The 22,835-nt window shown below is 37.5% G+C and overlaps 4 protein-coding genes across 4 annotated transcripts; 3 read left to right on the top strand and 1 right to left on the bottom strand.

Annotated features, from left to right (window-relative positions):
• Positions 1-9,337: 9,337 nt before the first annotated feature.
• Cbr-grl-8 lies at positions 9,338-10,037 on the top strand (the record flags this gene model as incomplete). Its single annotated transcript, XM_002637271.1, has 3 exons — positions 9,338-9,439; positions 9,485-9,703; positions 9,750-10,037. 3 exons carry the CDS (start codon positions 9,338-9,340, stop codon positions 10,035-10,037), a joined length of 609 nt encoding a protein of 202 aa, XP_002637317.1.
• Positions 10,038-10,274: 237 nt separating this feature from the next.
• Cbr-grl-9 lies at positions 10,275-11,513 on the top strand (the record flags this gene model as incomplete). The annotated part of the gene is made up of 5 exons (XM_002637270.1): positions 10,275-10,365; positions 10,509-10,630; positions 10,675-10,979; positions 11,026-11,189; positions 11,239-11,513. 5 exons carry the CDS (start codon positions 10,275-10,277, stop codon positions 11,511-11,513), a joined length of 957 nt encoding a protein of 318 aa, XP_002637316.1.
• A 165-nt stretch (positions 11,514-11,678) lies between these two features.
• On the bottom strand, positions 11,679-13,389 carry CBG19004 (the record flags this gene model as incomplete). The annotated part of the gene is made up of 8 exons (XM_045237830.1): positions 11,679-11,940; positions 11,992-12,080; positions 12,130-12,330; positions 12,380-12,513; positions 12,558-12,660; positions 12,711-12,809; positions 12,857-13,178; positions 13,247-13,389. 8 exons carry the CDS (start codon positions 13,387-13,389, stop codon positions 11,679-11,681), a joined length of 1,353 nt encoding a protein of 450 aa, XP_045096634.1.
• A 4,440-nt stretch (positions 13,390-17,829) lies between these two features.
• Positions 17,830-21,785, top strand: Cbr-srg-30 (the record flags this gene model as incomplete). The annotated part of the gene is made up of 12 exons (XM_002637268.1): positions 17,830-17,888; positions 18,240-18,381; positions 18,427-18,549; positions 18,613-18,756; positions 18,804-18,918; positions 18,969-19,115; positions 19,850-19,921; positions 20,056-20,303; positions 20,912-21,127; positions 21,172-21,315; positions 21,362-21,636; positions 21,695-21,785. The coding sequence occupies 12 exons, from the start codon at positions 17,830-17,832 to the stop codon at positions 21,783-21,785; spliced, it is 1,776 nt and encodes a 591-aa protein (XP_002637314.1).
• Positions 21,786-22,835: the final 1,050 nt, after the last annotated feature.

Genomic DNA, 22,835 nt, shown 5'->3' with positions numbered 1-22,835 from the left:
ACATTTTCTTAATGTATGGTAATACTTATTCAAATCTGTTTGACCTTAACCCTCTGATCATTTTTCTAGGAACCGAGGGAACCGTCGTAATACCAAAAGAGAGGAGACTTGAAGGTATATATTAGGGCAGTACATTGAATATATTGAAAACAAATAATATTGGATTACACAAGAGAGGTCCCCCTCCAAACCCTTATATGAAGGTTTTGTTCTTTCTCAATTGGATACTTGTGCATAGATGAAATGAGCAAATCCTTCGCATGGAAGTTTTATGGGAGAAGGGCAAACCGGTGGCATTGGGGGAATGGGACAGAGTGGGCCCCCAAACACTAGATGCACATGCTTAAAAAGTTTGATGTAGGTGTTTGAGAGCGAGGTTGGAAGAGCTTTTTGTTTCAAAAAGTTGGAGAGAGAGAGCACATTTGTGTTTGCTCTTTTTTATATTGTTGAATGTATTATGATGTTAAAATGTTTTAGATATATAAGTTCATACCGCGAAAAAGCTACCGTAAAACCTGTAATAGAAGGAAACTTTTAACTTTGAGCCAACCTATCTCGGTTCATGTTGAAGATATAATAAATTGGTCAACTGAGAAAAGGGTTTATCATAATATCACAAACATTTTATCAGTTGACAACTTTTCACAGAAACCGATATCAATTGGTTCAGAGCTAACAGTTAAGGGGTCCGTCTACTTTACGGTATTCGTAATTCAAGAAGGTTTCTAGGTATTGTATATTCATCCGAATTTTTTTAGATGTTATACTAGGGATCTCGTGAAAACAATAAGGAAATTGTCGATCATCAGGACTTCTTCACATGAAAACTAAACAATTGATCTCACAAGGAACTCAAAAAAAGAGCACAAAGAATGAAAGAGTCTAGTCGTATCCTGATCCGGTGACCATACAGGGTTAGGCATCACCGAACAGGATGGATAGACAGAGAGATCAGATCTCGGTGTGCCAAATCTGCCCACTGAGCTCTCATGAGATCTCTGTGGCAAATTGAAATGAATAGCTTTTGCTCGGGGGAAGGGCGTGAGCCGCTGTTTGCACCTATTGCGCGCATCTTGACGGGCTCCGCGTCGGGGTGGTGGACTGGCATGTTCGGTTGGAGCGAGAAAAACGAAAAATGTTTCGGGAAGTGATAAGTGCTTGTGTTGTAGTCCACTCATCTTTTGGTTCCGTAGGTGACAGAATTAAAAGAATGGTAGAGGTAGATTCCGGACAAAAAGAGAGAAAAGGGTTTTCAGGAAAAAAGGATACGAGACAGGCGGCGCCAGATTCATAATTACATACAGATGGCCAGAAAAAGGAGTCAGAAGAGGAGGAAACAATAAAGAGAAGAAGAAGAATGTGTTCGTGTCGGTTGGGAGAGGACAGAAAAGATAAATAAACATAATTGTAGTAGAACAACAAAATGAAAAATCTCTTATGTAGACGACAAATGTACTGCTCACTAATAACTGCAATATGTTTCCTTTGAAAATGTTTCTGATTGGTTTCAGATTTTCAATGATTCATGTGAGGATTTTAAGTCACAAAAAGATTCAGGAGCATTGTACTAGTTAACAGTTTTTTTTACAGAAACAAGCAGACAGAAAGAAGTTTACAGAAAGAAATCAAGCGAGTTCAAAGTAAAAGTAAGGAGGTGTCAGTCTGTTAGAACGTTGTCAAGTTCGAGTCCATATATCTCATTTCCTGAGAAAGATATCCAAAAGTGGTCAACTGATAAAATCTTCCTTATATATAAAACGCTACACGCGTCTGTCCGTCCTCATGTCAGGCTGTGGACTTTTGAAAAACTTGAAAAATAAATATAGATTTACGTGACCCTTCAAGAAAAAGTGAAGAGCTAAGCTACGAACCAGTAAAAAACTAGATTGAATCGCGCCGAAGGCGCTCCTGCTTGCTGGTGATTGTAATAATACTGAAAGTATTTTGCCAGTTGACTATTTTCTCATAACTTTGACAGGAAATGAGATATGTGCGATCAAAGTTGGCGTGTTGGGTGGCTTTCTATTACAACGCTTACGGTATCCTATTGAATTGAGAGCTTGATATACTCAAGTAAATGATCTAGACGATCCGATTTTTTCTTTCAAATTGAACTTTTTTCGGTTATAGTGATATCCGGTTACAATTTGACACGTTTGTGCCATCGTGTTCTTCTTTATTCATCTTAGGCTGCAGTACTCTTTTTGATCCGATTAGTACTGTGCAACTATCGGAAAAAAGTGGGCGGAGCTTGCCGTCAAACGGTGACGCAAAGCGATGCGCGCACACGCGGTAAAACGGAAAGGAGAAAGAAGAAAAACCAAGTATGCTGCAGCACTTTTTTGTGTTTTGTTAGGTTGGGCGCCGCGGACGGTTTTCATTTTCGTTTTTTCTTCATTTGCCTACTACTAGCCTACTGCTGTCAATGTCAATTGTTTTGTGATCGAATTGGGAGGAAAATGGGGAAACGATGAGGAACAGAAGGTTGAAGTTGATGAGGTGGAAGACTGTATGGGAATGGTTTAGGTCAATGCAATGCCCACTGAATCGAGACCACATTTTGATATATTTTAAAAGAAATGAGATATACGGGCTCAAAGTAGACGGGATTTTCTATAAGAGTGTTTACGGTAATTGGTATGGAGGGGGTTCAAATTCTGATGAGGAATATATTTCTGTCTGAAATAAAAACTGCAGAGTGGGCGGGTCATACTTAGAAATTATGAAGTTTCACAATACAGACGTATGATAAATACGAGGAACAAAAATGATTGAGGAAGTCTAGGAGCTGGAAACAGGTGGGTGGAAAGACAGAGTTCCGACAAATTTGAATTCCCAATAAAATGATATGAAAATTCTGTTTTTGTTTCTTATGAATTCTGAACATAACAGAGACAATTGATAAGGGTGATCATCCAAAACAGTCGGACAGAAAAAAGTACACAAAAAAAAGACAAGAAAGAGGAAGGAGAAGCGAGAAAGCGATGATCTGAACGCCGACAAAGGAGAGAAAAGATGAAAAAAGAAGAAGTTCGTCACTTCACGAACGCAGAAAAAAGGTGATTAGACCTCATCGAAAACGGTTTTCCTTTTTCTCGATTCAATTAGCGGTCTCTCTTTTTCTTTGCGAACAAGGATGCGTATTATATATGATATTATGTAGGTTCCCTCTTGAACCCTGGGAATATAAACACACTCTGATAGAACACAAGTGATTTGCATAACGGGAAAACGGACGAGGATACGAAAAATGAATTGAAATTTGAAAAAACCGTATAGGTGTCTCTGTTTCCTCAGTTCTCTTCAACCGTGGTATTTCGTATTTGGCAACCCAAATAGTAGTGAAAGATCACGCCAACTATGTACACACTCCTCAAACACACACATGACTGTAGAATTTATGAAAATTTCTGGCTGAATCGTCGATTCGACTGCTGATCTGACTGACGCGTACGAACGAACTGTTCGATGACAAAAACAACATTACTTTCAGACAGAGACTAGGAAAGAAAAGTGAAAAAAGGAAGTGAATTCAGACGTGGAAGAAAGTACTTTGAAATGTCCGTATTGTGATTTCTGGACTGAAAGTAAATTTGAGTAACACCTTTTTGATTGAAAAAGGTACTTAAAAAAGAAAGTTATATCAGAGAACTTCTGAAAAATGCAGTAGTAATAAAAATCAGTATAGTTTGTTAAGTTTTTTGATTTTTTTTAAATTTGAAGCAAATCGCAAAAAAAAAAGTTTTGTCATAGAACGCATTTTCAGCTATTCAATCAAGTTTCAATTAAAAAAATAAATGCCGTACACACTCTAATAGAAGGCCACCCAAACAGTCAACTTCAAGCCTATACATCTCGGTTTCTGTAAAAGATAATAAAATCTGTCAACTAATAAAATGTTTGTCATAATCTCACCAACATTTTATCAGTCGACAGATTTTTGACATCTCTCATTGTATTTGAGATAATTGAGCTCAATGTGCAGGTATAGAGTGACCTACTATTAGAGTGTTTACGGTACTTTATTTTCGTACAGTATTTCATCGCTAAGAAAAGACTTCTACATAAAAAAAACAATTTAAAAGTTTGAATTAAACAATTTTTGAAGAGTTTCACCTGATTTCAGAAGTTTTGAAAATCGTATCTCAATTGATAATAAGTTATGAGTTAAACAATAACTTTAATGGAAAAAACCATACTTTATTTTCTAAAACTATACCTTCAAAAATTACCAGCTATACCTAATGAACAATAGAAAAAAACAAAGAACTTGAAAAATTGAAACATTACTATGGTCATATGATCGATGTGATCCACTACAACTTATTGTTTGTATTTCTTTTGTTGATTTCACAGTACTGCTTTGGAAAACAAACCACGATAGTACACTTTTTATAGAAAAACGATACTCAGCCACACCTACTTCCAGGAATACATTTTTTCCAGAAATCGTAACAATTGAATTCTGATCAACAACCAAAAACAGTTGTTGTTCTCACTTATACTAAATAATGGTGATGTACAATTCCCACATTCCCGTCTATTAAAAGAAATGGTCTCGAAAAGGGAAGTGAAAAAAGAAACGAAATGAGTACATGATGCCATCGAACAAGAGAAATTTACACGAGATCGGAGAGAGAGAGGTACCTCATGCAGTAAACCTGTCGCGCACTTTCACTTCCAATTGCGAAACTGAAAACAATCATCTGGTGGCTGTTTCGGCTTCTTTATCAGTCTCAATCTCTCATCCTCCATCGCTTTATTCCCCAATCTCTCCATTTTTTTTTGCATTAGGCTGATTATCGGCAAAACTTTGAATCTCGCGAGGATTCTGGCAGATTACGAAAATAACTAGGATAGTACAGTTTGGAGGAACTCAACAGGAAAAAAATTATAGAAAAACAGATGCGGGTCTTCTGAAAGACGGAACTAATTGAGAACTGAGCAAAGAAATACTTTGTCCATCGTTCAAAAAACCTGCCGGATTACCAGAGAAAGAAAAGGAATTTGAAAAAAGCGTAAATGAAAGGTCGAATGGCAAACAGGCAAAAGCTTTTTTGCATTGATGACCTTCCTGTCGAGATTTCAGTAAACGATAAAGAGAAGCAGAATCACCGTCGACGTCGTCGTTGACGTCTTCTGTTTCATCTACTTGTTATTTAAAACAATGGGGGCCACACCAACCACCACACTGGAAAAGGTCTCTCTCCTATTCAAAAAAAAGAGGAGAACTGGTTGGATCGTGTCCCCATGACGTATGTTCTAGTTGAATGCAATTGTGACAGTTATGTAACCACCAAGTTGTGAAATGAATCAGAGGGCAGGAAATGAAACAAAAAGAAGAAGAAGTGATTGAATAGCAGGATTGAATTTTTTGTGGGTCAGGAATAAGAGGAACAAATCTATAGTAGGCGAGAAAGATGAAATTGAAATGTGTCTAGAATCTGATTATTGTTCGGTTTCATACATCAGTTGTATGATATCTGTAAAAAGCAGCATATGATGAGCACATTCCTTCTGTATTTTTTTAAAATTATGACAAAACTAACATTAATCCTGTAATGAAAGGGCCCCCTACACTGTCACGTTTGAGCTCAATTATCTTAATTCCTATGCAAAATATAGAAAAAATGTGTCAACTGATAAAACACTTCTGATAGGGCCCTTCTATTACAGGTTTCATAGTAAGTACAGAAGCTTCCATCCCAAAAACTATGACAGAATAAACATATGAAAAGTACATAATCTTCTTTTCTCTATGTATTAGGTTGGCGGGAAAGTCTTTGTCACTTTTTCAATAGTTTATTTCTCAAAGAAAAAATAACCGAATAATTAATTATATTGTCCATCATTATCAACAACATGTCTCCAACGTTCCCTCAATTTATGGATTCCATTGCGGTAGAATCCAGCCGGGCGTGAGGCAAAGTATTGTTTGAGTGCCGCTTCGACCGCTCCACGGGAATTGAAGCTTCTTCCTTCGAAGGCACGTGTCATATCGCCAATAACCAATAGTCGGAAGGAGCAAGATCAGGAGAATACGGGGGGTGAGGGAGAACATTCCATCCATATCCCATCAGCTCCTGCTTCACTTGTTTCGAAACATGTGGGCGAGCGTTATCATGTTGATAGTACACTTTCTTGTCTTTCAGGGCCGAACGGTCGACTGCTTTCTTGAGGTTTCGTAGTTGAGTAGTGTAGAGGTCTCCAGTTATTGTTTTGCCCTCGGGCAGAAGTTCCCAGTAGATGGGGCCGTCCACTCCCCACCACACAGAGAGCATAACTTTTTTCGGATGAAGGCCGGGTTTGGGGACATCCTGTGGGCTCTCTCCTTCTCCAACCCACTGGGATTTCCTGTGGTGATTATCGTAGAAGACCCACTTCTCATCTCCGGTTATTAGCCGGTCCAGCCATCGATCGCCCGCGTGGAGAGTGAGAAGAGTAATCGAATCGTCGACTCGGCGGTCAAGGTTGGCTTGAGTCAGGTGATGAGGTATGAATCGACCAAAAAGTTTTCTCATTCCAAGAGACTTCAAACCTTCAAGGACTGTGCTATGGTGAACTCCGAATGTGACAGCTAGTTCACGGCTAGATTGAAATGGATCCGATTGCAATGCGTGCTTCAGCTTGTCCAAATCCAACTCACGGGGTCTCCCAGAGCGATCCTTTTCATCGAGCGAGAAGTCATCTTTTTCGAAACGATGGAACCAATTGCGAATAGTATTGTAGTGAGGGGCATGTGTGTTGTACACATTCTTCAAGAAAGTTTCCGAATCCTTCATCGTGGTGTGAGATAGGAAGAGGTAAATCAAAACATGTCTGATGTGAATAGCAGTGGGAACAAACATATCGTTTCAATTACAGATGAGGAGCAGGGAAGGAAATGGGGACTTGTTTATATGGAAGGTTCTTATCACCTTGTTATTCACTAGAGTCGATATCATACACAGCCTCCATATACGAGAACAGTGATTAAACAAACAGAGTGACAAAGACTTTCCCGCCAACCTAATACTACGAATTTTGAAGTGCAAAAGAAAAGTTCATACGCATGAACTAATTCAAGAGCACAAGTTAAGGTCCCTGGAGTGGCCCCAAGGAAGGAACGACGCTCTTCTTCCCGCCTCCCCGCATAAATTTCGCAGATTATGCCATTTTCGAGTAGCTGACGAGGGGAACGAAGAAAAGGAGAGGAAAATCTAGATGAACATGAAGATAACAGAGGACATTAATTCGAGAAGGAAGAAAGCGAAGACGATAGTATCTTTTGGGTCTCGAAATGGCATTAGTCACACTTATTGCATAATGGGAATATAATGGATTCTGACACTCATGTTTCCATTTCCGGAATGCTTGGGAAAAAATGAAATACAAAGCACACTAAAAAAGACAACACAACAATAGTAATAAGAACTTTTAAAAAAGCTACAGGAACTTGTCTGGTCTCGTTTTGTTTCCGGAGCAGCCGATGACGACGTCTGCGAGGAGCCATGTTTATATATCAGAAATATCACAAGACAAAACAATTCTCACGATATGCCATAGTTGTCGCTGAAAACTGAAATGCAAAGTCGTATTTAAACACTTTTGTTCCTCTTTTTTCTTTAAAAAAGTAGACATTTTTTGATGTCCACAGATACTTGATATTAAGCAATCAGAACATAGCTAACTTTCTTAAAGAGGATTTTCAGCAGTTGTCTGAGATTAAAGGGGGACTCCGACCAAAAATTTTTATTGCATTAAAATGTTCGAAAAGTTGTCTATTTTCCCATTATTATAGCGAAAAAATTCGAAAAAAATCCGAAATCCGCGAAAAATACCGTTAAAAGCGAAAAATACCGTTAAAAGCGAAAAATTTTCAAAAAAAAGTTGCTAGGAGGGACGAGGATTTGAATTCCCGCGCAGTGAGAAACCTAGACCACGGCGCCTGACAGCCGTTTTTTTCAAGTGGCCGACAGTGGTTTTTCACGTTTTTTACCTGCCGGACATGAACACCGAAAAAATCCGGAAAAATTTCCATGTAAGAAAGGCTATGATGCCGTGGCCTAGGTTTCTCACTTTTTTTCAATGCCGTTTTTCGGGGATTTAGGATTTTTTTTGAATTTTTTCGCAATAATGTTAAGAAAATACATATTTTTGAAACATTTTAAGGCAATAAAAAAATTTTTCGGAGTCCCCCTTTAAAAAACGGTTGGAATTTTCCGTCCGGGAAAGAAATACATTCATTTTCAAGGAACAGGTCCTTTTTTTGGAACAGAATAGAAATCCAATCTGTAATTGTTTACATCTATCAATGCTAGATAAGTGCCAATTTTCTTTTAGTCTGTTTCATTAGATATTTTCCTGAGTGGTCGGGATTTCTGAATTCCGACTTCCGAGTTCAAAAGTCTCACTTCCTTACATATCCGATTTTTCATACTGTATTCAGTTAACCCCAATTTATAACTTCAGCCTTTCTTCTGAATTTTGGTGTCCCATCAAATAGAAAATGTGTCATTCTCTCTGAATTTCTCTGCTTATTTTCAGAAAGTGTTCTGTAAAAATACGACAAATCATAGCTTTTCAGCGAGATTGAGATTTTCAATCTTTTTCCAGGCTCATTTTCATTTTCACCTGTTTTTGTGCCGGTTTCGTCAAAATGATTACCAACTCCTTTCTCACTATCTCAATTCTCAGCTTTCCGAATTTAGACTCTTTTTTCCAACTCTCCGAGGTCAGGAGGCGTTTGAGAACAAAAGAATAAGAAGAGAGACTATCTGAAATATTCATATTTAGGAGCAAAAACTGATCTTGGTCATCTTTCCCGGGGAAGAAAAAATAATCAAATGGGGTTGGTTTAGTAATCCCAAAAAAATTCCTCATTTTTTTAGCGGAATCTGAGCTTTATTAAAAATTCTTGATGTGTTTGCTCAAAAGAGGAAATTCATCAGAATAAATAATTATGGTAATTGCCAGAAGGCGTCTTCTTATTTCCTTTTTTCAACCCATACTGCTTTATCCTGTTGCTTTTGCTCCTTTTGAAATCCAATCTCATCGTATTTTACCACCTACTGGCTGTTTGCTTTTCACATTTTTTTCATTTCAATCTAAATAACTTTCAAAAATTTTCAATTCGCTCTTCGGAAGCATCAATACATTTTTACACTTTGCTAATGTCAATTGAAGCTTCTAGTTCTTTTAATAAGTTCACACCAAATTCAATTTTCTAATGCGATTAGCAAAATACATATAAGTGTGGTTGTTGTTTTTTAATGTGTTGTGTTTTCAATGTTTCCTCAGGGGTGGTATAAAAACAAACAAAGTTCGAACTGTTTCAGGTCAGATTTCGCTCCTCAAAATGGCTGCAGAATTCCTCTTTCTCTTATCCACAATCCCTGTTGTTTTATCAGCTATCGTCCCATTGCCGAACCCTCCAAATCCTATTCCAGAGCCTCCAACGGTAGTCTGCCATTTGAAATACTGAAAATCAAGATAACATTTTCAGGTGGACACCTTTCCATCTCTGACATCTGAAAAACAAACGCCGATAGCTCTCGATATCACGTCATCAGCTGATCAACAAGAAAACGAAAGAAAAGTGTCAAGAAATAGAGTCAGACTGCACTCTCATAATTCGAAAATTTCAAAATTATCAAGAACGCGAGAAGTGGAGGTTTTAAGTGAGAAATGCAACGACGATGAGCTACAACAGATTATGCAAGATGTAGGTAGAATGTATGGGAATCCGTCTATAAAAATGCTTTGTTCAGGCAATGACTCCCAGTTTGAGCACTTCCAAAATGGTCATATCAGAACGAGCCGCCCGAGATTTTGGGGCAAATTTTGATGTTATTTGTGCTAGAGGACACTTTTCGTACTACGTGGAAGCAGAGTCTTATTGTGAAGTCACACTGAACGACATCACCTGTCTTGCCTTCAAGCCAACATCTGAAAATTCTGAATCCAAACAAGAAACCACCGATTTTGCAAATATCAGAGAGCAACTAAATGGAAAACTGCGAGAAAAGGGAGAGGATGAGGCGAAACTAAACCGATAAACCCTTCTCATGGTCATCCTTCTTGAATCGAGTATCCTCTATCTTTCTTCCCCTGCGTTATCTTTCTTTTATGCCGATAAATAAACAAATTAGCAACTTTGTCACTAAGATGTTACATACAAAGCCACCACAAACCGGTATCGATATGATAACAATAAAACTGGTAGTTTCGTAACCAGTCGGGTTAGAGAATGGGTATATCAAGTGGCTAGTTGGCATAGTTATCGAGATATCAGCATGACGATAAGTTGGCTTTTAGCCGTCGTTCTCCTGTCTTCTGTGAATGCGTCACCGCCGATGTGCCACTGTCCGAATGGACAAGTTGGAAGTGAGTTTTTTTTTAATCTTGGGAGAAAAGATTTAAGAGTTTATAGTAAAACAGGCACACATATTCTTTCTTAAGCATTATGTGTAGCTTAGTTTCTTTCTTCATGAAGTGATATTTGGATAAGTATTTTTTATTTATTTCAGTGCAATGTCCGGCTCCAATAAACTTCAACTGTCCTCCGCAAGCGCCATGCCCAGCTTCTCCCCCATGCAACATGTTCGGTGGACTTCAACCTCTTCCCACCATGGCTCCGCAACAGTTCCCAGTATTTCATTTCCCCTTTTTAATTCCTATCTTTTTATTTTCCAGACTTTCGCCCCATTCACCTTGTCTCCACTACCAGGATCACCGCCGGGTGCTTCAGGACCCGCACTCCTACCACCAGCGGTTTCGCCACCAACCAATGGACAAGAGACTCTTGTTGGAATCAACAATCAAAATCAGCCACCACCACCACCCGTCCAATATAATCAAGGCCCACAATTTGTGGAAGCTCCACCACCTCCACCTCCACCACCTCCACCACCGCCGCCGCCACCGCCGCCACTACAGCAACAACAGATTCCTGTTCAGGATGCAACCACTCTTCGTCCATCTACTCTTCCAAGTGAAACGTTTGTACTAGAAAAATGTAGTTTACTAATGCTCCAGAGTTTTCAGATATGTTGAACTAGAGAACCCAGAAGCCATCATAAACGAAAACGCCGCACAAGTTCAAAAGAATCCAGAAGAAGCTAGAAACAATGTTGAGAAGGTCACGGATGAGCCACCACCACCAGTTCTTCAGAATAAGGTCGAAAGAGTATTCGAGTCAGAACCAAATAGTACGCGATGCCCGGACCCTTTTCCAATATCTTAAATTATCCGTTCCAGATGGTTATCGTCAACCAGTCCGACGTCAAGCACCGCCACTCAACGATAAGTGTAACGATGACCGTCTTCGCAGAATCATTGAATCCAACGTGGATGACAATCCATCCACTTCCAAGAGAAAGATCCAGAAAGCAGCTACCGAGGAGATCGGTGGGCTTTTCGACGTCATCTGCTCAGCACACGACTTCTCATACCTTGCTAACACCCAGCTATTCTGTGAATCTGGAAACGACGATGTCACCTGCTTCGCATTTTTGCACTCCCTCATTCAGTAATTTTAACTTGCTTAATTTATTTTTATTTGTGCAATGTGCAATAAATCGCATTTTTATAAGCTTTATTTTTATAAATAATAAAAACTAAAACTACGGATCGGAGATCACTTTTCATTTTGAAATCACATTTTATCAAAAGATTGAGCAAGAATCTCAAAATCACGATTAGTCGGTTGTGGTGCAGCTTCTGACTAACTCCTTTGCAGTTAACTTTGCCACATTCTTCCGACACAAACTATGTCTCTCATTCAACGCGTTTCGGTCAATAGTGATGTCAGTAGAGTTGATGATATCAATACAATCGGCAAGAAGTTGAGATCGGTTTGAATTCCAAAGGAACACTTGTAGGACATTGTCATCCAGGTGATCACTATCCTTCATTTCAGCACTCTCGGCGCTTTTCCAAGACACTCGCATGTAGCTTTCTCTGTAAACAAAACGCTGGTTAAAAAAGAAATTCTAGATAAACGGGCGATACCTTCTCAAAATATTAGTCTGGTGTATCAAGACGCCTTCACCAGATGGAAAGTTTATCACCAAGTGGTAGTTGTTGTCGATGGCAGATGTCTGAAATTTCCAAACAGCTATAGTCTCTCCTTCCAAAGGAATCTCTCACATCTTCTCGTTGTGGTCCTAGTTGGGCAGTCAACGCCAAGACTTCCCATGGATTACTCTGCGGAAGCGCATAAAGAAGTCGAGCTGTTTCACTATCGGGCTCGAGGCCAAATCCAAGGAAGAATATCTCGTTGTGATCTTTATAATATCCCCGGATGAAGATCAAACCAAGATACGATGTTGGAAATATGCTTTTGATCACCTAAATAAATCGTTGTTTATGGAAAGCCGAGTAAAAATTATATATATACCTGAATACAAAACGATTCGAGCCCCGGGAAAATATCTCTTGTCTGATTGGCAGACAAATACTCTAGAGCATAGGGTTGTTGGTTTTGAATACACTCCAAAACTGAACGATGGGTTTCGATTGCAGAAATACAACCTGAATTGTACTAGTATTAGTTGGCCCTCTAATAACATTAATACCAAGAATTCCATCAGCTGAAGAGCAGACAGCATTGAACTCATGTCCATCATCTACGTACTCTTGTACCACATAATGTTCGTTGCGATGGACACTTGAGTTTCGCTGAAACTAAACTGAACAGTGTAGAGCTAGAAGCATACTCTGTAACTGACTCTGAACCAATTCTTGAATTCGTTTTCATTTCGAATGAATCCCACGGAATGAGCACAGTGATGACGTAGAGGGCGAACAACTGCTGGGAACCCGCCAATCTAAAATCTTATTTTTCTTGATGACTATAATTTCAAGAATGCAATACCTGATTCCTGACTGCTTCAGCCCATGAATCAGGTTGTGGTGTTCCGGACAACGAGCACTGTCTCAGACTGATTGCCGCTAATCCGTTTCTCATTGTAATTGCTTCTTCCGCATGAACGAAATGCAAAAGTTGTTCCGGTCTGAATCCATCCACTTCCATATCCCTTCGGATTTGTGCAATCGGACGTTGAAGGGACCTTTCAAAAACTACTAATTTCGGGTTCTTTGACGAGAAAATTGAACAGAGCTCGCGAACTTTATGCATCAACAGGCAGTGGTCGTGGTCACGGATCGGAGGTTCCACTTGATAGTAGACATCCACACTGAAATATTTTCAGGTTAATAATTAGTTGTTCCAAAAATAGATTCCAGAAAATCTTTTAAAAATCACTTAGTCTCATCCACCAACATCCGTGGAGGCGCCACGACAATAATCTTGACATCATCTCTTCGCTTCCATTGGTACAAACTCAAACGGTACTTCCATAGAACAATGATGATGACATGTTCAGAAGAAGACCCCACCGATGTCATACCCCTTGACCAGAGTCCTAAAAGTATAAATGAGAGGGGCGGGAGGAGGGGATCAGCAAAAATGTGTCGGACGTTTTTAATTAAGGAAATAAAAAGCAATAGAAAAGAAGGAGCAAGGAAAAGAAAGAGAAGCGTCGATAGGGATAGATGAGGCTCGATTTTTTTTGCATTGCAAAACGAAAAACGTACGTTTTTCGTCGCTTTTCTTTTTTTTTCGTTTTCCCATAAATTATAAATAGAAAAACGGATGAAAGATGTTTTGGGCGCCAAAATACAGAGGTGAGAGCATTTGGAAGAAAATATATATTAACTCAATTCCATTTATATAGGGAAAAAAGCTAAAAAATGAAACAAAAAAGGAAAGGAGAATAGACTCTGGTTAATTGAGTATTAACAAAACAGAGAGGACGGGGCAAAACAGAAAGAGAAAAAAATAGAGAAAAAAAGGAGGTCTGTTTGTGAGAGATGCAAAAAATAGTAAAAATGAGTGTAAGAAAACAACAAAACGATTTGTTGTCTTATCACTCTTTTTCGGTTATTTGGCTATAGCAGGTGTTTACGTATGAGAGAGTCAAGTCTAGAAGAAGAAGAAATTTAATATGCTCATTTCCGATGCATTTTCCTTAAGGAATCCAGAAAGAGACACTTTCAAAAACACTTCTGTCTTTGGAAATATAGGGCGTGTTTTAATATCTCAATTGTTAGTTCAAATCTCTTGTATTCGATTTCCGTCACAGACTGAGTAATACGAATAATACAAATACACCAGATTATATGATCGAATGCTTTTGATTCCTACACAAAGAGTGTCGGTCAGCAGTTCCCATGGAAGTTCCCATAAAGTTCCGCTTGAAGGGAAAAAATCTGGATTCGTAAGAAAAAATAAATGTATACGAGCTCAACGGCGGAGGCGAAATAAGTCTTCTAAATAAATATAAATAGATCCGTCGGGGGATTTGTATTTTTGTTTTTTTTTCGAATCTATATTTCCAGAGTAAGAAAAAAAAGAAGACATCTTCTTTTGAGTAACTGATAAAACCGGGAGTTATTCGAAAAACATATTTTGACATTAGGACTCTCTCAAGGAGATAGAAGATGTCAAAATGAAAAAAAGAATAGACGAAGACAAGGGAGAAAATAAGCAAAATGAGACGAGATGGACGTGTGGGCGACAAATAATGAAGTGGTCTCGGGAGGGATCTGGATAGGGAGGGAAAAGAAGAAGTGAACGAGCATTCAGTTGGAATAACAATATTTCATTAGATACCACACGACTTCTTCTTGCGCCGGTCAGGAAGAAAAAGAAGAAGAAGAAGAAGAAGAAGAAGAAGATTATCAGATTAACTGACTCCGAACATTGAAGGAATTTTAGTTGACTTGAAAAAGACGACGGAAGGAAGGAAGAAGAAAAGCAGTAACTCAAGGGACTCGTTAAGAATAATGGGATCAAGAATGTGAGAAGAAGAGGAAGGCGTGCTGCTGGAAGGGTTGATTGACATGAAAAAGGATTTGATTTGGAAGGATAAGAAGAAGCAAGGTCAAACAACACTTGATGTCATTTGTGGGGATATCCATAAGTTGGAAGGTCTAACATAAGAGAGCTCAGACTATAAAAAATTGAAATTGGTTGCACAGCTTTTGGTAAGCCCCATCAAGAAAAATATCAAGAATTCATACTTTTTGGAACAAAAAAGGCCTGCATTTCTTATAACTCAAAACTTAGAAGTCAAAACTCAAAGGAAAAGAGTGCAAAAAAAAGTTTTTCCAGAAACTTTTTGACGAACGAACGGACATTTATCAAAAAACGGAAGTCTTCCATTTTCCCTGCTCTTTTTCCATAGAGCCGTGCTTCTTCTCTTCTCACAGCAACCAGAAGGAGAACGAAAAGAAGAAAAAGAAGAAGAAAAAGACAATTGAAATTCTGCGAGCGTGTATGTCACTTTTCGGGTCCACCCCGCCGGTTTTTCGAAACGAAGGACGGGTCCCTTTTCGCCTTCCAAAAACCGAGCGCTATAAACTCGAAAAGATATGGGCGGATGGGAAGCGGAAGCTGGAGGGATAGGAATGCGTAGGAGAGATGGACGGAAGGATGAATCTATCCTTAAAAGTGCAATAAAACATCGGTGAGCAGGATTCTGAAACAAGATGAGAAAAGGAAACAAAAGAATAGAGGTTTCTTGAAAATCGTGAAATAAGCCAAAATTCTAAAAAAGAAACTCGAACTGAAGAAGGAGTTCAGTGCAGGTGTAAATGGTTTCAATTCGGGATTTCTCGGAATCAGAAATTTGTTTAAAAACCCAAAGTATTTATGAATTTTGATAAAAACTATTGTCAAAATTCAAAAAATCAAATGGACCACACCAATAAACTTTATGAGGTTTTCTACAAATTAAGGCTTAAGCTCATTTTTTAAACGTTCGAACTCGATCTCTCTCTATTCGATGAACCAAAACGCAAGATCCTGAAAATAGAGAGTACCGTAGCCGGGAACTGGTTTTATGTTGGGGGCCACTATTAAATCCGACCAAACCCCGATAAACTTATGACAAGATTCCGACCGGCTAATAGCGACAGACATCAGCTACTATACGCTTCCCAGCTACCGTATTGCATGTCGCGCCTTGCCAAAATGACCCGCTATTAGCCATTTTGCAACGCTACCAGGTCAAAAATTCTCTGAGTAGTATTTCAACTTCCAACTTCCGACCACAATCTAACCATTTGCCGCTATACAGCGTCAGGAATCCTCGGACGTGCATTATTTAACTGATATCTTTCAAATTGCAATGCAGATGATTCAACTCATCCAGGTTTGTTATTTCCCCAAACTCAAAACGGTTGAGCCGTCAGTCAACAAATTTCTAATATCTTCCACAGGATTTGAGATAATTGAGCTCAAAGTTGGCGGCTGAGGGGTGGACTTATATTAAAGGAAGTACAGTATACCAACACCCTCTTGTGTTCGCCTTGATCTTCTTCTGAAAAAGAATATGATCGAAATTTCATATTTCAACAAGTTCGAATTTTTAACCTTTTCAGAAAATTCTACACAAAACCATATCGCCCATTTCTCTTATTTTCAAGTATGGTGAAATCACTTCTGATCAGTTTGCAAGCCGTAATACGACAATAAATGTGATTATGATTAATTATCCGAACGGGACAGAAAAAAACAGGAAGAAAATCGAAAAGGAACCAATTGTGCTCCGACTCTATGAAAAAATATGTTTGAATGCACACCGAATTGTGTATGTCTTGATTGCACAATGCAATCATATTCATAACATTTCGAGAACTCTCTTCTTTCTTAAGATTTTCCTGAAATCGTTTGATTTTAAAACTGTTTCAACAATCTTCTGAAAGATAAACCTCGAGTTTTGAATCAACGAATCCCATTATTTCAAATCTCAACCCACATAAAAAATTCATCAGTCATGAGTCAGATGCTTGTTTGGCATTCGAAGGGGGGACTTATTACAAGTCCTTTATTTCGTTACGTCGTCAATTATGATCTGCCGCCCAGACAACGTGCTCGGATCATTGTATTTGACTTGTCAACCTTCAACATTCCAGTTGAATTGAAATGTTTTGACTTTTAGATGTGTTGATTGTTTTTGTCTTTATTCGAAAACTTATCCCCCAAAATCCCAAGAAACGTCTGTCTAATGATCTAGGAACACCTCATTACAGATCAATCTCGTCAACTAAAAATCTCATTGTCCGTTCTCATTTTTTGAAATGTCTCCTTTGCTAGAAAGAGTTTTTGTCCTAAACCTCATTGAAAATATATGGCATTCCGCCATGTACTTTTTTTGGATAATTCGATAGAAGATTTTTTGGGTCAGAAAACGTTCTCTATTTTTCCCAATATTCATTTCAGTCATAGTCGTTCTGTTGAAATCTAGGTCCAAGTAACCTATTTTTCCATGAATTGTTTTCACTCTTTACTTTTTATTCCACACCAGACACACTTTAACTCGCTTTCATTGTAAAAGATTTGATCTGTTAATTTTTAAAAAAATTGGTATAAAAATTTGTTTTCGAAACTTACTCTCCTGATCAGTTTATGACTTCGATGATCTTGAAACGAAATCAAGTGGAACTCAAAAAGAGTTTGCAAACTATTTTCGGATGTTCCACTTGAAAGAGATGTTGGAGGTTCTTTCTATAAACTTTCTGAAATCATATTCCAATTAGAATTTTTTTTACCTTTCATAATAAAATATTGTAAACCTTTTCGAACTGTTTGTTTAAATATTTGTTAAATTGTCCAGATTTTCCGAACAATCATGCTTCGTTCCCGTTAAATTTAATACGACTTGTTTTTCTTTTTCCTAGAATTCGTTCCATTATACCACAGTCGTACAGCAATACAGAATATTGATTTTAGATGTCAGGACCCGACCCTTCATTGTTTTCTCTTCCTGACTCGGCTTCAGTATGTTTTATGAATACTTCGAAAAGGGTGGATCCCGCCAACCGAATTATTATTGGATCAAGTATCCTGACTTTTTCATTAATTTCCATCATTCTCAATGGTTCTGTAATTGTTGCGTTAGCACACAGTTGGAGCTCGTTTCGAAAGCAACCGTTTACTCAATTCGTTTTGAGTATGATCATCGCTGGAACAATATATACCATTGTCAATTTCTTTGTCTCAATACCATGCTCTTTTAATTATTGTCCATATCTACAGTAAGTCGCAAATGAGATAAATGCGGTGTAAATATCTTTGATGAGGGTCAATGAGTCAGTAAGCTTTAGACAAAATACCAAAATTTCATTATTACAAAAGTATCTAAAAATATACAATGAATCATCATTCTGATCTGAATCTTTTTTTTTTCCAGAGAGGACACTTTTCTCATGATTATGTCCCTTCCAAACACGCTGAGCTTCGCTGCATATCTTCTTGCCAATTTTGGATTTGCAATATATCGAACTTGTATTGTATTTGATCTCTTGCGATATTGTTTGAGAATCGTTCAAATGGTAAAATACTTTTGAAACATGAGAAATATACTTTGACGTTTTCAGGTCACCTTATACCTCCCTTGGATTCTAGCCATTTATACTGTAATCGATACAACATCTAGAGGATGTATAAAACGGTTCAATCGTTGGTTCATAGGATACACATACAACTGTTCTAGTTGTAATGTTTGGTGTGAGTAGAAACAAGCCACAAGAACAAGTTATCCTGTTTATTCCAGTTGGATTTAGCTTCATCGATGTAAACTTCTACGCAGGACAAGTTTTCCCATTCTTATGTGCATTATGTATGGAGTTATGATAGCCAACATCTACTGGAAAAAGACGCATAGCAATGGAAAGTCGAAAAAGTTTCAAGCATTTGATGTCAAATTGGTTAGTTCCTTTATATAACTTTTTCCATATTTATTTTCAAATTTCAGGCATTTCAATACCTTCTAGTCTGCTTGATTCAATATCTTGCTTCATTTCTCTTTTACATAGTACCAAAAGTTGGAAACGGAAGCCTGATTGCTCTAATTGCAATGAATATCATAGGTAAGAAAAATTTCGTAATTCTTATTTTTCATTCTCATGATATTTCTCAGGAGTCATAGACATGGGGCTTAATCCCCTCATTCTTCTTATTTTCAATGCAAGGATACGTTTCTCCACTGCACTTCTTTTTCAATTCATTCCCTGCTTACGAGTCAAACAAGCCAATTTGGTCAATGTGACGGTAGTTATGAAAAGAAGTACCTACTAGACTATAATCTGCTTTTGTTATTGTTTTCCATATCAGCCCCTTTTACGTGTCAAAGTCGTTCCTTGAAGTATTTGGTTTTTATGTCATTTGGGTTTTCTAGGAGCAAAATATCATTGTGAAATCAGTAGAGCATAATATCAAATGAAAAATATTTTATGATTTTTTTATAAATATATGATTTTTTTATAAATCAAAATGTGCAAAATGAGGCTTCATATAGCAACAAAGAAAACTTTTAAAGGAAAAAATTACAAACCCTCGAAGAATCGCTTATGGAAGTTTCTGGAAGGTTCTGGAATTGTTTTTGAATCCTCTCCAAAACTCGGAAAAATTAGAGAGGTTTTTGCGATTTTCGAAAGAAAATGTTATCATTTTCTTCGATTTTTGGAAAAATTTTAGACCTTTTTAGTTTTTTCATCTATTTTCACAGATTCTTTCTCGATTTTCGGTTTTTTGTCTGTAATTTGATGGAACGGTGTGAAGATTACTGTAGATTACTGTGGAAAACTAAGTACCTTGGCTTACTGTATTTTTCTCTTCGAACACATCCACGTCAAAATGCAGACAAAACTGTGAATGCGTTTGCAAAAAAACTACAAAAGGAAACTCATTTTCTACAGTAATATACAGTAAAAAGGTCTAAAAATCCCCCAGGCATCGAATAAAAAATCCTTCTAATTTTCGGAGTTCTCAGTTTTGGAGGAAATTCAAAAACAATTCCAGAACCGCCAGAAGTTTTCAGAAATGGACGAGAACTGAGATTTTTCGCTTTTCGAAGCGATTTTTCAAGGTTTTGTAAGTTTTCCTTTAAAAATTTTCTTAGTTGCAATATGAGCCTACATATTTTTTACACATTTTAATGCAATTAAAAAAGTAATTTTAGGCTAGGTTTCTCACTGCGCGACAGTTCAAATAGTAGAAATTTTTAGTCGGAGTCCGACTACAAACAAAACAATATGAATCGAAATATAATCTGTTACCAATCAGAAACAACAAAGAAAACAAGAACGAAATAAGAAATTCTGTCACTTGTATACATTTTCAATTCAATCTCCGCCTGATTAAACACATTCTCAAAAGGTGTAACTGCTCATTCTGGGATCTCGAAGAAGCCATTGTGTACGGATATGATGTCTCCTTTTCCACTTCTCTTCTTCCAACGGCTTCAACGAAAATTGTGTGTTCCAAGCAAAGTTGTTGGATTCTATTTTCTTACTTATTTTTTGCTTTCCCATTTTTTTCTTATTAGCTTTTCTCTAGTCGTCAACAAGATTTTTTTTTTCCATTCAGAATACAAATTTTCTTGACTACTTATTCCACTGATTTTATTGGTTTTTAGACAAATCATGCTCAAATGCCACCCAGGGTTCAGTGCAAAACTCGAAATTCTCAAATATGGGATTCAAGTAATATACTTTCTGCTGGGTCTCTTCTTCCACTTTGCTCTTCTCAAAGTTTTGACTCGCAAACGGGCTGTGTATTCGAAATTTGCGTTTTTGAAACTTTATTGTATTGATTCTGTCCTGGTGAGTTTTCCAAATACCGTAAAACCAGAAATAGAAGACCCCTTAACTTTCAACTTTGAACCCATGTTTCACATTCCCTGCAAAAGATATCAAAAAAGTGTCAGCTGACAAAACACTTCTGTTATTAATATGAAAATTTTATCAGTCGACTACTTTTTGATATCTTTGACAGAAACCGAGAAAAAATGGCTCGGGCGTAAAATACTGGGGTGGAACTCTATTAGAGTGCATAGTTAATCAGTACAAAACATTTTTTCAGAGTATTTTCATAATTTTCATAAATGTTGGATCTATTCGTATAATGAACTACATTCCACCTTTGTGTCCTTGGGCTATGAGACAGTATCCAGAACCTTCTCAATCGATATCTCTTTTATACATCGAACAATATCTCAAGTTTTCAAAATGCTTTATTTTCTGCTTCATGATGATCAACAGGGCGAACAGTGTCCTATGTCCAATGACATTTACGACGGTTCTTTATTTTCCAAAAACTTTGAAAACCTTCTACCATTCTAGATCCAGAGATGTATCATTCCTCACGTTGTAATATTCTCCATTCTGACTCCTTCTATCGGAGTCTGGACAGTTTTCTTATCTGAAAGTCAGTTTGTTCCTTTCCAAGGTGGATTCACTCCTGAGACCAAGATGGCTTACAATTGGGTAAGATCATTGAGTTTTTAGGTTGATTTTAATTCTCAAAATTTAGATAACCGTCTCTCAATTCTCGGTAATCATCTCATCGATAACAATTTGTGTAGCCGTGATATGCTCACTGATTTCTATGGTTTGCATGTCAAGGACTCGATCTGAAAACAAACACACTCAACAATCCTTAACAGCGTCTGCTCTTTGTCAGAGCATCTTCTATGTTCTCGTTCATTCAATGGAGATATACTTCCACAAATCCAAGCCATCTTCTTTAGAAACAGCAGAATTCTGGAACGCTCTGACAGCCTTCTCATTCGATATCCTCTTGGTTAGGTGAGTATATTCATTACAATGAATCCCAAAACTTGAAAACCAATATGAAAATTTTCAGCCCTCCAATTATAATGCTTTGTTTGAATGTCCGGCTTCGAGTGGACGTTTTTGTTGGAGATAGTGGAAATCCTTTGACTTCTCCAAAATAATTACCGAAATCACAGACATTCAAAACAACTGAATTTTTGTTCTATTCTTGAATTTCGATTACGCCATGTTGCGTGCAACTCAAAATTGATCTAGTTTATGGTACCTAAAAAGCGAGGGTGGGATTTCGTCTAGGTCTATACAATGGTCTCTTAAAATTCTGATATCACTTTTGATTATTTTTCGATATATTTGAAAATGAATCATCTTCTGGAATACACTGTTCAATGTTTTTTCTTGTTGTTATCACTGATTCTCTACATAGGAATTATTGTTGTGATTAGAAAATCTCCCAATGTCCGTTTGCGCTCATTTTACTCATTATACATTTTGGAATGTTCACTGGTAAGGTTATGAAAATATTATATTTAAAAAAGGTTCGCTAAATTTCCAGAACATTGTGTCAATTTTTACACTTTTGACTGTGAAGAAATCATTTATGTTAATGAATCCAACAACTTTGGATTGGTTCTCTTATTCGTCCTATCTACTAAACGTCGTCTGGATTCACGACTACATCCAACTATCAAAGTTTATTTCTCATTCTCTCCTGGCTGTGAATCGTGCTACATGTGTTACGATGCCTTTGAAGTACCCAACTGTATGGTCAAAATGGATACACTTTTCAGTTATTTTCACTATTCTGGCTCCACTTTGTGGCTTTTGGAATGTGCTTTTGACGAAAAGTTATTTTATATCTGATTTCATTTTAATGTCAGAAGAGGAAACTCATCTTCATATCTTCAAAGTTGTGATGTTCTGCATTATAATTTTCACGATAATTACCTCTTCGTTTGTTACGGTAATGGGAATTCTCAAAAAAGGAAAAAAAAAATCAACAAAACGGAGAAGAAATTATGTTTGACAACTTTTCTGACAACATTTAACGTTATTGGACTTGCTATTCTACAATTAATATCAGTTATGGTAGAAGGTAACTGGAAGCAACTTGCAGAATTTGCTTACAACTTATCATTGTGCATGTGAGTGAGAAAACAGCATATACGAAACAATAAATATGATTATAGAGATCCATTAACCAAGTCCTTAGC

Source organism: Caenorhabditis briggsae (genome assembly GCF_000004555.2).
Source record: "Caenorhabditis briggsae complete genome, chrV, whole genome shotgun sequence".
In the NCBI taxonomy this organism is placed as follows: Eukaryota; Metazoa; Nematoda; class Chromadorea; order Rhabditida; family Rhabditidae; genus Caenorhabditis; species Caenorhabditis briggsae.
Note: the sequence above shows the minus strand (reverse complement) of the source record. Positions and strands in the feature narration are given on the sequence as shown.